Source organism: Chlamydotis macqueenii, chromosome 2 (assembly GCF_036417535.1).
Source record: "Chlamydotis macqueenii isolate bChlMac1 chromosome 2, bChlMac1.mat, whole genome shotgun sequence".
Classification (NCBI taxonomy): domain Eukaryota; kingdom Metazoa; phylum Chordata; class Aves; order Otidiformes; family Otididae; genus Chlamydotis; species Chlamydotis macqueenii.
The window spans coordinates 21,604,455-21,621,362 of record NC_141557.1 but is presented as its reverse complement, the minus strand read 5'-3'; the positions used below and the strand labels follow the sequence as shown (position 1 = coordinate 21,621,362).

General features: G+C 41.4%; 1 protein-coding gene across 1 annotated transcript in view; it reads right to left on the bottom strand.

The window, feature by feature from the left end:
* The window catches only part of CUBN (cubilin), a 148,106-nt gene that overhangs the window by 87,387 nt on the left and 43,811 nt on the right, over positions 1 to 16,908 (bottom strand). Inside the window, exon 28 of the mRNA XM_086741510.1 lies at positions 3,333 to 3,492. Within this exon, the coding sequence (XP_086597636.1) occupies positions 3,333 to 3,492 (160 nt within the window). The remainder of the gene's footprint in view (positions 1 to 3,332; positions 3,493 to 16,908) is intronic.

The window sequence follows — 16,908 nt, the reverse complement described above, 5'->3', positions numbered from 1 at the left end:
ACCTGACACTCACTGAAAACCCCAGTCTTTAGTTATTGTATGCCTTTTAATAATTTTCATTTTATGAAAATATAGACCTAGACTAAAGAACACTTCTCCTCTCATGAACCAAGTGGCTTTCTCCACACCCTGTCCATCAATCATTTATTAGGGAAATCCAACAGAAAGAATATGATGGTGATGGAAAAGAGCAATACAATACTTTGGGGCTACATAATTATTTTCTTTTTTAAAGGGGGAATTAATGTGTCACAGAAAACAGAACAGTGCATGCATATTTTGACTCTGTTGAGAAGAGCCAATTGAATTTATAAGCTCTACTTAAAATCAAGCAGCCTAATGAGTAAGCTTCCAGTAAAATGCAGATGTATATATAAGGCGGTCAGCTCCTACATGCACATTGCTTAATAAGGTAAGTGACGTGTCTAGGAAATATGTGTCTTCTCAGACAGTGACAGTTGTCACTGGTGTAATTTGCACTGAGACACCTTTGCCCTTTTGGCCTCCTGATTTTTTTTTAAGGAAAGCAATTCAATTGGCATGCCATCTTTGCAATATCCAGACTGTTACCAAGAGTTTGTTCTTTCTCAAAGGGCCTATATATGCCCCAAAATACATTTGCCTATAGTAAGCTCCCTAATAAAAAGCAGAACACCTTGCAGATTTGAGCTTCCCTCTGGTGAATAATCCTCTTGAGGCCTTGGCTGCAGAAGAAAACAGTGATTTAGCCAAGTCAATTCTAAATCCAGGCTCATCAATTGAAGCCTCTTAGACAGACAGTGTTATTTCAGAACGACAACCACTTTTAAATTGAATTCTTTGCATTATATATTTCCATCCAAGTTAAAATTACATATGACACTTTTAAGCACAAATAACAGCATTCTCCTAAGATCAGTTACTAATTCTGTCATTGGGAAAGCCTAAAGACTGGATTTCCTTCAGCAACCCAGATCAGCAACTCAGCAATTGAAAAGCAGTGGTTCAGCAACTGGAAAGATCATATGCAAATGTTTCAAATCAAAACACTTCAAATTTGTGTCATGCGTGGCAGCCAGGGCTCCTCATGTCAGTTATCAATGAGGTAAGCTTTTGGCTTTTTGTTATTACCTCCTAACTGCGAGCAAACCTGCCGGAAAGAGTGTCTGAAAGGAACTGTATCAGGCACATGGTGGCAAACACAAGTGCAGCTCTCTTTTATCACTAACGCATGTGAATGTCCTTCTCATAGATGCTTCACAACTCCCCTTTAAGGAGCACATGGACAGCCTGAGAAATAGTTCACCGCAGCTTGAATTCTAGAGCACACATTTGTTACCTGAGCAGAGGTAAAAACTCTTCTCTCAGCAATATATATAGCCTTGTTATTTTCTTGTCAGGTGAGATGTTACCAGATCCAAGTTTAGATTCTTTTAGAGATTTGCCCTCAGGGAAGAGAGGACCTGAATGCTCCACTCTGAAATACCCAACTCAAAGGCTGCATCTCCTGATAGTTCCCCTACACTAAGAGACTTCCTCCAATGAGCTTTTTTTGTACATTTGAAAGATTTTCAGAAAGTATAAGCAAATATAGCACCCCAACCACAGGAACACATCTAATTTTATCCAGTCTAAAGCAATGGTATATGCCTAGATGACATAGCCACCAAGGGTAAGAAGAATACCCATATTTGTGCATGACACCAATTGAGAAAAAAAGGAAGCGCCTGCAATGAACAAAGAAAAAAATGACAACTGTGGTCAGCTCTGGAGGAACTTGCACTCATATTGCAGGCTGTCAGGAGTTGCAGCTGTGATGTTCAGAGCCAGCAATGACATTCTCTAGGAGCCAGCCCTATCTGAACCCATGGATCCTGCTCTGCTGCTTAGACACAGCCCTGCATTAGCAGTCTGGGCCCTGTGCAGCGTTAGGCTGCAGTTTAGTTTCCAGGAATTAACAGAGGCGCAGTGCCATCTGATAGAGAAATAAATGTGTCAGTGCAGAAAAGGAGTGCAGGGGGGTGGGAGAGAGCTGGAGAGTCTGGGAAATGTTTGGAGGGGGACATGAAGGGAAAGCACAAGAGTGCTTACCACGAAGACAGATTCTGGAAAGCTGTGAGAGCTTTAGAAAACCAAGTTAACCCAGCACCATGGCTACTGTATGGAGCTGATGTCATCTGGCTGTGAATAAAAGCCTCCACTTTTTCTTCTTTTGTGCAGTCCCGGAATGACATCACCTCGAAGCACAAGAACGTACCTTTGTGCCGCAGCACTTCTGCTGGCTCCTGCCACACATCTCACTCCTCCCGCATATACGTCCCTCCTTTGCCCAGAAATGCTCCTTGACCTCCGCTGAATGCAAAGCACCGCTGTCTAGTCCACGAGAGCCCTTCGGGAGCCCACAAATGCCAGCAGTCTGTGGTAGTGCAGAGGAGCTCCTATTCACACAATGTATAGCATGCCCTACACCTCAGCAACCCGCAGTGGGGCCTCTGCAGCCGATTTCAGCTGCTTTACAATGCTGTCAGAGCTGAATGGTGTGAACTGATTAGACAGACAGGGCAACTGTGGCGATTTAATTATTTTCCAACCAAACAGGTTGGATCCTCTTTGATGGCATGTACAATGCCACACAATTTAATCTTGATACAGTCCAATATTGCTGTTAAATAAGCAGAGTGAAAAAGTTGCATTTGTAGCCTCACTTACGAAGAAACTGCAAAATATGTTTGCAGTTGTACAATCATTAACAGATTTGTTTATAATTGGCATGCATACTTGCCTATTTAATGAGGCTTGTGACAGTCTTCATCACATGCAAGAACAAGATAAAAAAACACCCAAAGCACATCCTGGCCAATGTTATTTCACGCAGAGAAGGGGAGTGGGGGGCATCTGGAAGTGAACACACTACTCAACGAAACAAGCACCTCTAAAGAAAACTGGAGAGAAGCCTGCACAGAAAACACAAGTCTGTAGGAGTGAGGCAAACTGAGGGTTGAGTGTTTCTCATTAGAAAGCCCAAGTCACGCATGATTCCCCTGTAGTAGCATGTATATCTCCTGTTCAGTACAGAAATTCTGCACATCCCCCTCATCCTTGTGCCTACTCGTGCAAATGAAAGCATATTTCACTAACAGCTTTCAGTATCTGGTCAGATGGTCTTCGAAGATGTGCATGGGCAGCAACATCCACTGGGGAAGTATCTGGGGCATTATGAAGAAATGCAATGTTTTTAGTGCTGTAATGGTTTCTTTCTACCTAGCTGACATAGAGTGCCATAAGCTGGGACTCCATTAGACATATATGAAAGAAGGAAACATACCTTCCCAGAGGAAACCTGGTTAACTTACCATTAACATGCCACAGCATCTGGAACCCACTTCTAGCATTCAGACCGTCAGAATAAAATACCACATGAAGGCTAGTCCCTGTCGTACTCCCTGCCAGTGGAAGAGACTGTCCACAGAAAGTGCCTATCAGGTTGGATTGTACATCAGGCCCATCATAGAGCTGAAATGAAACAAAAAAAATACCCCAGTGAGTAAAAAGCGGGTCCCCAATTCTTAATGTTTTGTACAGGAAAAAAAGCAGTGAAACTTCTTGCACTGGGTACCTTTGCACAGCAATATGAGCTCTGGGGAGCATGGAAAGACTTGGATGAAATGATGAGCAAACATAACTGCAATATGTCTTTAAACCTGGCTGCACACTGTATACAGTAGAAAGGTTTTGCTGTTTCTGTTTTGGTATGTGTTAGGAGTTGCTGAGGAAAAAGATGAAGGGCAAATCGCAATGAACTGAAACAGAAAGAAAAAGGGGATGTCATGGGCCTGATTTAACTGTGCATCTAACATGGTCAGTGCCTCCAAATCCCTTGGTGACAACTCTGTTTACATCTTCATTTCTTTAAGAGTGCACTCAGGTGATTTGAGGATTGACTGAACTTGTGATGGAGAAAACCAAGCAGTCAGCATCACCAGGGTAGTGAGGACAAACTGACAACCAAAAGCAAAGTAAATCCTCAAAAATCACAAGGCAAACTTCATATGTGTTTATTTATTGTTTCATGATCTTATGCTAGTGTCCTGCTTTGGAGGAGAAGTGGACTCAGTTATTCTTTCTGAACTTTTGTACTTAGAAATACATTATGTTTGATCTCCCAGTCATATTCTACATGATGGTATTTTGGCAGTCAGTGTGTTGGCAGTTGTAGCCAGCCTGAAAACCTCTGTTCCCCAAATTCAGAGGAGAAATCCTTCATCCCACTTTAAAACATCACTACTCTAAAAACAAAACAAAACAAAACAAAAGACCAATTAAATACTAAGGAAATATTAATGTATTTAAATCTTGAAATCAGAAGTTAGTCACATACACACATTTAAATGTAAACAATACATGTTTTGATGCGGTGATAATGAATGCTTAGAGCTTTCAAGCCTCTTTACATTGGCTGTCTCCAAAGAGGTTGAAAGGGTCTTTCAAATCCTAGTTTTGCAACTTTTTTTTCAAATCCAGTAAATCCCACTGAATCAGCACCTATTTTCCTCACCAAATATCCCAATGCTCAGTGTCATTTTTCAGGGGTAAGTAAGTTTTGCAAAATTGTTAAAAATTAGAGATTTTAGCTAAATTGCCTTTTACTTATGATATCAGATTGCCAGTTGTCAAGTTAGGAGTTGCTTTATTATTTCTACTTTTGTTACTATGATTCTTAAAGTTTAGAAAAACAGCAACCTTTGTGCTTTTTTATCACTTTGCCACAGTTCATCCGATCTTCTGTCTCACAGAGCACATCTTCCTAACACAACCCAGCAAATTACTGGCACAGAAATTATGTCTGAACATTCTCATTGTGAATTTTTGGCATCTTCCCTTTCAGAATTTCAACAAAAACTTTTCTCTGTTCTGAAGCCATCACCGTAAAGTTCTCTCCGTGCAAAGAATCAAATCTATGATCTCTAGAAAAACTGCCAAGGTTTATTTATCTTTGCTCTCTATTCAAATCTCTTTTCCAAATATCACTCATTCCACTAAGAATTCTCCTACACTCATAGTATGGAAGTATAATATTACAGTAAATATTGATTAACCATGCTAGATACTAATTTTTGCAGACATTTTCTAGCAGACTCACATATGGGAATGAGTAATTAAACCCTTAGCTTTTCTGTTCAAGATGTTGGTCTTGCAGAACATTCAGAAATCTCATTGTTGATTTAAGACACAGTTGAGGCCAAGAAATCTACTCAAATGGTTTCAAATCCTCAAGCAGACAGTCTAGTTTGAATGTCTTTTTTTTTTAATAAAAAATAAACTGGATGTAGTTCTGCCAGAAGTGAGGGGCAAATTGCAGGAATAATTTTATGTCTGATGACCATGAATCTTTTTGGTTTTCAATCCTCTAATGCAATGAGAGGCTCAGGGCATGAGAAGTATATTGGAACTTGAGAACTATCACTCCATTTGGTATGGTTTTTCTAGGAGAGATCAGAAAAGCTTGAAAGTTTCTGATTGCAGACCCATTGCTGGTAGTTCTTGCAAAGCCTTGATCAAATGTGGGTGATAATACATATGAAATTGTCATAAAGATTAAATGTTAAGAAGTTGAACATCCATCTGCATTGTTTCCAAATGTAAAGCTTGAAGGACCGCCTGACAGCCAGCTGAGCTGTCCCATGCCCAGCACTACAGTTATGACCTTCCTCCAAGCCAGGCTGAGAGCTTTACACATTCTTTTATGGCTTAAATTCAGCAGAATGAAATAAAGTCAAATTCAATTAAATTTTTTAATAGTACTACCTCCTTTGACAACTTTATGGTATATACTGCTCATATTTCATGGCTTCCAGACATGGAAACCTTACACCAGAAAAATATGAATGGAGAAGAATGAATTGATGTGGAGATCATGAATCTGTGCTCTGAATAGAAGCAAGAACTATGTTAAGATATATATTCAAAGATCAGCCGTTAGCTTCAGTGATTACAAATGAAAAAACTATCTGAAGAACTATGGACTAAACCATACACACAAACTTTGAAATCCAAACCAAAAAAAACCCCACCTTCATGAGTCTTCTGCAACTTTGATTCATCAAGGGAGTGTTATTTTTATCTAAGACAGCAAATGTCACATTTCTATGTAATTTCCTCTGAAAACAGTCTGTCAGTTTTTCAAGACACAAAGAATGGTTACTATGGCAATCCCTTCATGCCGCGCTGCCCTGTGTGTCTGGGTTCAGAGCAGAGTTTCGCAGGAAATTCGAGTGCCTGGCCAGCTGTAACTCATTGAGAGAGGCAGAACTGCGACTGCTAGAATTACAGTGGGTTTTTTTCGAGCTGTCTTTCACTTCTAAATGAAGGGAACAGCTGTGTGTTTTCACAGGGCATTTTGAACTTCTCAGACCACATTTTTCTCTTACACAAATACGGGCAAGTGAAACTGAAGCTGTACGCAGATCTCATGAACTGCAATTTCTCTTCTGATCTCTGAGACAGTGCTTCTCGTTGAAGGGCCTGCTTTGTCAGCTGTGCTATCCTAAACTGCTGCAAATCGAGGGAAGGTTCTTCCCCAGGTTATATGAATCAATGCACTCTCTTGGTCTGTGCAAGACAATTGAATTTTGGGGCAGTTTATTAGTCACTCTGTTACCATACTTTAGGAACTGGGGATCAGGCTTCCTCCCAGCTACTCAAAGGGAAGAAAGCACTTTCTCCCTTTCTGTGTAGACGTTTGTTTCATAGTTATTTAGTAGTTCAGACCTTTAGCCTCCATCAGAAAATCCAAGGGCTTCGTAATGATTTGGCAGACTATCCAACAGGCAAATATGCAAACAGCTGCAGCACATGTTCAGATCCTTAGCCTCCCCTTTTTTAAACAACGTAATTGCCCAGCAGCACCCAGAGCACTCCATTTCAACCTGCACCCCGGCACTGGGCCTAGGCAGGGATGCAGTACGTTCAGATGAATTATTATGCATGGCGTCAATAACTGTTAGGAGAAACTCCTTACCAGGCTGCCTAGGAGCAAGCGTATAGGCTGACACAAAAGTTAAAAGGGGAGGTACTAGCTCTCTAAGGGATGAGTCAAGCTGTGGGACTGCCCTGCAGCAAAATGGCAGCTGAAAACCATCTGCTGTGTATTGGAGTGGGGCTGGGACAGCAGGGTTGGCCAAGGTTGCAGGAAGTGTTCAGCTTGGGTAGCTCTCCCAGAGAAGACACTATGGTCACATTTTGGATTTTCTCACTCTTCAGCCTGGAAATATGTTGCTGATAGCAGTAACGATGCTCTGGAGGCCACTCCTGTTCACCTCTCTTTGGAGGAGTGAGGCAAAGCAGCATGACCTGTGTCACAGAGAAGCTCCTTGCCAGAACTGGAGCAAGGGCTCAAGGACTGAGCTGACTAGAAAATTGAGTTTCTACTGCGTGGAAAGAAATAAAGTTCTCAAGCCACTGAGAGGAAAGAAACTTTGACCGTGTTCCATTTGGACATACTCAAAGCAGGGACATTTTTCTGTCTTTGCAGAAGGTAGTGGGACTCGATCTGTTCAGTCTTCCTGGCAGGAAATTGATATTTTTTTTATATTTTTTTTTTTAGGGCAAAATTTCAGTTTTCTCTTGAAGGACTTTATTTCTGTGAAAAGGCACATTTTTTTTTTTCATCAGGGAAATCGTTATAAAGGAAGACCCACAGCCTAACCTGCTCTGGAAAAAAGCTGCTTAGATACCTTAGTTAGACACAACATGTAGTCTCGATCCCGAGATTATGGAGTCTTCAAAGACAAACTTTCTGTTGCATATGAGGGGAAAATCTATTCTATGAATACTGCTGGTTCTCATTTTTATTGTAGTGTAAATAATTCTATTATCAGATGTCATAAATTAATAATATAATTATGAGCAATTATATCAATAATTGACTCAATTTGAGTCTTGGAACAAATTTTTTGCAGTCTAAAAGCTTTTATACGGGAACCAGTAGCAACAGCCCTGGGCTGTATTTGTAGAACTCGGGAAAGGAGGTTGCAGCTTGGATCAGATCAGCATAGCTGTGAGTGTCCCACCCGTTGCCAGAGCCTCTAGGATATCCTTGAAGAGCTATTCTGACACACACAAGTATCCCTTTCCTCTTAGAAGTGAGAAAACTGATATGGGGTTGTTTTGACTCATCTAAACACTAGAGGAAGTGACTAAAGTTATCTGAGCAGTTCTTCCTGAACTTCATTTTTTGAAAAGGAAATTCTGATGGCATCAAAACAAATATGTTACCAGAAAACAAAATGAAGAAAAACCCAGGCAATACAATCATCATGCAAGTAACAGAATGAACTCTAAAGTGAGACACTTTTAATTGCTAAAGCAAGAATTAACATTAATGAAAATAATGCATTTCTAAGCAACACATTTCCTTCTAGAAGAATTAGAGTGTGAGTTTAAGAACCTGTAGACCTGTCAGACAGAGAAAAACAAACAAACAAACAAAGCCTCCAGGATCCGGCATATTGCACTAGCTTAGCACCACACTGACATAGTTTTCGTAGAAAAAAAAAAGGCAGCTTAAGACTTTGAGTTATTTCTGCACAAACAGGAGAACAAAATAAGGTTATATTTGTGCTTGCATGATGCAAAGTGTTTGCAATTGCCACTGGAAAAAAAAAGCCCTCCTTAAGAACCCATCCTAAATAATATCTTAATATTATTATTTAAATATGCTAATGCCCTAGATGACCTTTGATAAAACTCATTGCTCTGACCATTGTAGGCAACTTTCTTGTCTCCATACAATGACACACTTTCACTAATTAACCATTTTATGTGTTGGGGCCACCAACATAAGAAGGACATGTACCAGTTGGAGTGAGTCCAGAGGAGACCACAAAGATTATCAGAGGACTCTCTATGACCTATCTATCACCTCTCCTATGAGGACAGGCTGAGAGAGTTGGGGCTGTTCAGCCTGGAGAAGAGAAGGCTCTGGGGAGACCTTATAGCAGCCTTTCAGTACCTAAGGGGGGCATACAAGAAAACTGAAGAAGGACTTTCAACAAGGGCATATAGAGATAGGACAAGGGGATAATGGTTTTTAACTGAAAGAGGGTAGGTTTAGATTAGGTGTAAAGAAGAAATTCTTCACTGTGAGGCTGTTGAGGCACTGGAACAGGTTCCCCAGAGAAGTCGTCGATGCTCCATCCCTGGAAGTGTTCAAGGCCAGGTTGGATGGGGCTTTGAGAAACCTGATCTAGTGGAAGATGTCCCTGCCCAGGGCAGGGGAATTGGAACTAGATGATCTTTAAGGACCCTCCCAACCCAAACGATTCTATGATTCTATGACAATGGAGTTTGACATCATGAATTGCCAGACATATAGGCACACTGGTTAAATCTCTCTGGGATTTATCTAACATACAGAACTGTATGTGTTTTTAATACTGAAAATTGTATCTGAGTCTATGTTTTGTCTTATAACCTAAGCCTGAAATACTGAGAGCCCTTCAAAAGTTTCAAGAAAAGTTAAATTCCACATTGGACTGCAGTGACTTTTTTTAAAAATAAATTTTCATCTCTTACATGACCATTTACCATCTTCTCAAAGAAAACAAAGATTTCTAACTACAGGCAAATCTGCTCATTCCTGTCTTTCTAGGAAAGGTTTATTTCTGCAAATGATATAAAAATAATAATTTTATTTAGCAATGCTCTGGATTTATTATTAAAACTTAAGAAATGTAGGATGTATCTTTGGATTAAATTTTAAAATCTTGTTAGATATAGGAGTAGGAAACAACTGCTATTTAATAAAGGAATGCCTAGGAGACATGCACCTAGTTGGTCAACCCCAAGACCTGCTGCACTCAAAACGTTATTTTTTTTGGCATGATATTTTAAATCCCTAAGCCTGTATTAGGAGAGTACCTCCACCTAATTGCCATGCTGTCTAGATGAAGGTGGCTGGGGCCTCCTGGTGTCCAGGAGGCACTCCTGGACTCTCACCCGTGCACACCAGATGAAGCAGGCTGAGTTGGAAGCAAGGCAGTTGAGTGCAGATTTGTCCCCAAAAAGCCTGCCTTTCTGCTAACCACTGTGGGTGCTTTGACCTCAAATCATGACTACATTGCCTGGGGCAAACCCAGGCTGCCCCATTTTCCTGTTTCTGACACAGTGCCTCCCTCTGAGGTACAGGCAGAGGTTTGCTGTCCTGGCCAGCATCCGGACAGGTCCCTGAAGTGCCTGTCCTGCCTTTGCCAACAAAGGGCCTGCGTGGGGATCCACACCCTTGTGGCACTGGGATCCCACATGCCTGGTCATGAGGCTGTGGCTATTTTGGTAGAGTGCTTGCTTCCTCAGCCTCTCAGAAATTGAGGCAGTTCCTCTGCAGCGAGAATCCTCCCATGGTGGAGGGAGCAGGACTGCTTCTGAGCTTGGGACAATAATATTTCCAAAATTATTCTTCAGCAGAAAGCTGTACTGTGGGAAAAGCTCCTTACAAAGAGATGGGGCTGTGCCTGGAGACACAGCAATCCAGGAGGATGGAGAAGGTGTGTCTGCTCTGAAAAGCCATGGGGTGTCTGAGCAGTTTGCAGCGCTGCTGACTTGTGTGTAGGGCCGAGTGCTGCTACTCACATGCTTTGGTAGCCCAGATGAACTCAACAGCCAATGCAAGCAACATCCCACTGACACCATCCATCAGAGGCCAGTGAGGACAGGATCTTCTCTGGGAATCCTCCCATTTGAGAAAATTTGCATCATGCATAAGTATGGCAACTGAGGATAGCTGCAGCTTGGTCTTGCAAATGAAGATGGGAAAAAAGGGAAATATTCCTGCCTCTTCAGCTTTCAGGAAAGCAAAACCACCTGCTCATGGGAACAATGGAGAGACCTTCCTCAAAGTCCAGTGTGGCTTTCTCTGAGTCATCTAGGGGCTTCCCTTGGGGAAGCTTTGGCCAATTCAGCTGGAATTTCTCCAGCCACCACATAATTTCACATTGTGACGCCTGTGCTGTGTGGGATAAGCCACTTCATTGCACAGTCTCACAGGCACTGGCCAGGCTTTTCAGCAAAATTTAAAACACAGATGAACAGAGAAGAATCCAGCTGCAACTAGATGAGTCGCAAATGCCCTTTATCCAACAAGGGGCATGCACAATACCATCATATGGTAGTATTTCACAGTCACTTCATTGTACAGTGCTTTTTCCTGAAGGTACAGGCAGTCACATTGCTCTGAGCTGGCAGGGTGTGGAAAACACTGAGTCCATGAAGGTCTGACTCATTTTGTGAGTCCAAGAGCAGAGTCTCTGCTGGCTTAACTCGTGCTTCTTGTCATCTGAGGTTTCTGCAGACACCATGCAACCCTTTCGTCACTGGCAAATTTAGCTGTCTTGAGGGGTGGGGGTTTCTGTGTGCTTTTGTAAGTCTGCTTCTAAGTAACCTTTCAAACAGCAAAGCCAAAGTGTATTTCAATTCCAGCAATGCAGGCAATTGGGAAAACAAAAATCTGAGCCCTGAGCCAGTCTTGTCTAGAGTGGGCAGCTTTTTGGCCCGACACTCTCCTTCTGAGGGAGATCCTCCAGATCTCTCACTGAAAATCAGTGCAAGGGCTAAGATTTCCTTGTGTACCAATAGTGAGGCCTGCCACAGAAATCCAAGGAGAATTGTCGGTTTTATCCTTACAGTCTTACACTAAAGGACTTCTTGTGGAGGCCCTGAAGGAATTCAGGGATGGGCTGGCATGCTGCCAGCTTGGATGGGAGTGTGTTAATAGATACCAACTGCAGTCTGGCCAGCAGGCTGTAATTTGATGTCTGTGTGCAGAACCTGGATGGGTATATTTAAAATATCATCTGCTTCCTTAGGGCGATGTACTACCAGTCACATGTTGTAAATCAATGCATGGCCATAAGCAAAGCCATTCTTTGTTCTTGGAGAATTCCTGCAGCACTTTACAAATGAACACTCATAAATAAAATGTAATAATGTTAATCTCCTAATATGGTTTAAGCATATTTACTAATTACAAGTACAAAAGGCAATAAAACAGAGTAAGCTTTTTTTTTTCCCTATGATAAGCTAGTAAAAAAAAGAGGATGACCATCTGAGTGCCAGCAACAACTATCTAATGCAGTATTCCCAGATGGAGAAAAAGGATATTATGGCACATCCCTGGAATGCTACTATGGTTTAAAAAAGAAAGAAACCCCTGACATATCCTGTTACGACCAGAAGGAAATGAAACAGATCTCAGGAGCAGATGCCATATTAATTACTGTACTAATTTGATAATATTCCACATATAAGGGTGCAATCATATTTTAACTATTCTGAGCCTAATTGCTAAAGGAGTCTGGACTGCTTAAGTACACTGGCGGTAAGCAAGCAGGGAAGGGCTTTATTCCAAAAATGAACTCCGTCCTGCCCTGCAGCAGAAGGAAGGCTACTGTAGTTATCAGGCAGTCGTTTGCCCCCATATGATGTTCTCTTCCATTAACCAAAAGACAATTCCATCCTTGCTGCTAGACTAAGATGCTGCACAGACCAGAGGGGTGAGACTGAAGGAGAGTGCTCTGAAACTTGTCTTGCTGCGTGACACAATTGTACTGTCTGCTTATCAGGCTGGTGGCATCTTGCAAAAGGCTGGGCAAGGTCTTCCCTGTGCTTATTAAAAGCACGTGCTAAACAGACTGGACTTCAAGGGATGGTTGTACTTTCTGAGCAGAAGAACATAAAGGGAGATTGTCACTTAAGAACAGAAAGATTAGTGGTTTTCAAATTATACTTTTCTTGGATAAGAAAAGAGTAAATTTCAGTCCTACTGCAAGACTTTGATCTTCAGAGCAATAACATAACATTCTCCCCACTTGTAAAACAGCTTTGTCTCTGTGTAGATTATATTCTGTCATACTAAATAAGGTAATTCATCATTAAAGATGAGGAGTTAAATATATGCTTGTTCAGCTAATAACCTGGTGAATGTAGAGGAAGGAATGAAATTTCTATGTCATTGCCTGCAGTATCTCACTGGCTACAGCCTGATGACTCCTCTAGAAAGACTAATGTTAGGTTATTAAGCCAAGCCAGAGCATGCAATATAATTTAAAGAACATCCAATCTAATTACAATTAGTGCAGCATCACTAGAAAACAGTCTGCTATTTGGTATGCCTTGTGTCATATCATTGCCACTTCTGTACATGTCTCTATCACAAGGAATTAATCTTATATTCTTGAAACTTACTGTAAAACTCCTTCCAAGATGTCACACATCCTGTGAGTATTGTATATAGAGTATGTAGCAATGAGCCAATGTCCTCTGACAGGCCATGAAACAGTGCACATTACTGATTTGTTGGAAAGTGCTCATATGAGATTCATGCTAGAGACTGACATTATAAAAAACTGCAGTTTCCCCCCCCGCCACACTGTCCTTTCTCAATTTCTGGCACCTATGCACAGGGCCAGAAAATTGCCACCAAATCAGAAGAACAGGGCTTTTTCCTTCCTACTTGACATGGATATAAATAGCTGTACATGCTGAAGCAGTGGAAATGCAGGCCCTGACCAGGCCACACTGAATCAGAGTCACTCAAGGCTCTCTGCAGAGAGAATGCTGCTTACCATGAGTAACACCAGCCAGCTGCTACAAATGGCGGTCTGGCACACAGGCATCATCCCATGATCAAGGCAATGCATGAGTGACTTCTCCTTGTACAGCTGTGATTGCATTTCAGTCTGGAACAGCCATGCACTGTACTTGTACTTACTCTTTGGATATCTGACTATATTTTTCCCTGTCCTCTATTTGAAACAGTTATTTGTGGTAAGTGATGATATCATCTTTGGTAACTGACAGCTCCTAGGAATACCTGTGTGTACAAACTTTTGGTTTTGTCATTATTCTACATATTTAATTTCTAACTTGCATGTGGACTAAGCTAGGGAGCAAATAGTAAATTAGTATCTTCTGTGTATATTAGACTGAACTAGTCACAAGGCAAAATGGTCTTCTTGTATGCTACATGTGGGTTTGGATCAGAAGTGTAAGTCATAATTAAACATGAAGATGAAGAATAGCCCCTTTTCCAGTACGGAGACTGGGACCAAAACCACAGGGTCCAGTGGCCAGGTCTAGCAGTACTCAGGAACTCAGCTTGCCCAGTCTAGCTGTCCCCACCCCACCAAGCACCATGATTTCCTCCTTTAGAATTCAGAAATATTTCAAAAAATCAGAGCTCTAGTTTGAGACATTTGCAATATCATAAAAATATGTCCACATCCATTAAATCTATTTCTTCCACTGACTTTTAAAAGCAGCTCTGGTGTTTTGATTGTTTTTTTTGGTTTTTTTTTTTGCGACTGCCATTTCTTGATTGAACTCTGCTCAGGCAGGTCAGATCTCTGCCGTAACACCTATGCAACATTTAATCTTGTCCTTCTCCATCACACATCACTTTTCCTTACTCCTTCTACCACATCAACTGTGATCATCACCTAATCCAGCATAATAGCTAACTCTTGTCCTTCTCATACCCAACCTCCTGGCAAGTGGCAGCAAATATTGTCACCAAGCCTGCTGGATGCTAGCTGCCACAGAGCACCAGGCTGCTACTGTCAGGGCTGCCACAGAGCTAAGACAAGTAGGATGTTACTGCCTGCTGCAAGGGGCTGAGGTGGGAGACCTGCTGCCACCAAACTCAAACGGAGATGGGAAAAGGGGTACCTAAAAGCTCCTGGGGAAAAAGAGCACCTGATCAGCACCAGAGGCCACTCCAGTTTGTAAATACAGCTACATGGAAAGTGTATGAGCAGCAGCTTCACTTTTCCTCCAAGAAAATGGTGAAGGGCTCTGGCACGTGGTCCATGCACCACCCACTTGGACTACAGTGAATAGGATTATAACTCTATTTTCCTAGTGTTTTACTCAGACAGGGCATCAGAGCTTTCCCCTTTTAGGCCTCTTTGCAATAAAAGAATCTCAAAACTAGCATGTGGCAGAAAAGTAATTTTTCTTAGCTGAAAAGCTATGAGTTGGGATTTTTTTTTATTAACCTTTTTTCCAATTTGCAGTGGCGTCAGACTCCACATGGATTTCAGACAGAAAAGTCCTAAATATCTGCATTCTGCTTGGAAGGTGAACTGCACACTTGTTCCAGATGATTTCCCCTTTCCCCTACACCACAGAGTGCTCACAGCCTTGCCAACATGCTCCCCTTTCGCAAGATGCAGGGTGGGAGCATTCCCTGACTGGTTCAACCTTGCTCTCTTTTTTTACACTATGGCACATATTTGTGTAGCATGCAACAACCAAATGAGAACATCTTTTCCAAGCGGTATTTCTTAATGGCATCTGGAGAAAGATTTGTAAGTAATGTCACATGAGTTGTAAATTAAAGCCTCCTTAACACAGTTCCATTACTGTTTTTCCCTTGCATTTTCCTCTTTCTACCTCTTTCAGTCTGTCTTATCTTTGCTTTGGGAGCACTGAAAAATTGTTAAAACAAAAACTGCAAGTATGTACTTTTCTGCTCCGTGTCTCCTCACCCCCTCTGATATGTTTTATTTCTGTTCTTTTAAGTACTTTGAATCAGGTCCTTGCCTCGGGCACTATTCCTCCAGCCTTGACTTACTTCTAGAATAGCATCTCTGCCAAGTCTTTTGCTCCTCACTGGCTAGCTACTGTATGCAGGGCTCCTGCTTTTCATGGATCAAGGGCTTAGGCATTTTGAGACTAGCTATGGCCCCTCCACTTGGCTCCAATGTTTCCTTTTCAGCCTCCTCACAAAATGAGGGTTTAACAGTTAGTTCTCAATACAGTGCTCCCTTGTTTATTTTCTTCATGTCTATTCTTTCTTTCCATTCCTGGCCATAAAGAGAATAAAGCAGGAAGAAACACTTTTGCCACTTTATTACCAATTTTGAGCTGTGAAAGCTGATATAGGAAAGAGGTAGAGGGAGTGAGGGAGGACATCTAGACGGAGCAGATTAGTCCATCACCACACCTGTTGCTGGACCTTCTGCGAGACTCCAGTGTAAGTAACCTCATAAATGTGGGCACTATTCCTTAGCCCTCTCCTTGGCTGTAAGTAGTCTTCTCTAACACGTCTCTAAATTTCAATTCTTCTTGTGCAAAATCTAAGTAGAGCACAGGGGCTACATGCTGGCATCTTGTACAAGGGTGAGGTCTGAAGGATGGATTAGTTCAGCAAAAAAAAAAGCAAAATTGTAGGCAGGAGATTATAATCCTTAGTATAGCAGTGATCATGACTACGCTTTACTTCCCACAGTACAAAGTACAAAACTAAGAGAAAGTATCTTGAGATGAAATGAAATTTTTGAGGAAATGAAAATAAAAGGTACTTGGCTTTAGATTGACTGGATGGTTTTATTTGGCTAAAAAATTTCCATTTTGTTTGTGGGTAAATTCAGTTTCTTTCAGTCCCTTATAAAGAAGCAGACTAATTATGAAAATGAAAATGTAAACAGGAGACACAGCAACCCTCCCTTAGGAGGGTAGAAAAATGTAGAATTAACACATTTTAAAGTTTTTGAGCATTCCTCACTCCTTCTCAGATAAAAACAAGAGGAAAATAATTGGGCTCATTGCCTTTTTGCAATCAATTTACTAGGATTTCTTCTTCTTTACATGAAGCTGAAATCATGATATCTCACATAAAAGCCAGTGCATCTAATCTAACATGGTAGCCTGACTGTAGCAAGTCTAGGGATCTGCAAAGTGATTCATCCTCCCTATTGCAGACATCTACATTAAGGTAGGATGAAGTGCTCTCTGGCAATACTTCACGCCCCACTGATCACAGAGGAAACAGGGATAAAATTTAGATCAAGTAAATTTCCCCTTGGTCTTCTGAATTCTTTTTGGTTTTCTTTATTGCAGAAGACCTGTTTTTTCTTGTTTCTAGTATCTGGGTAC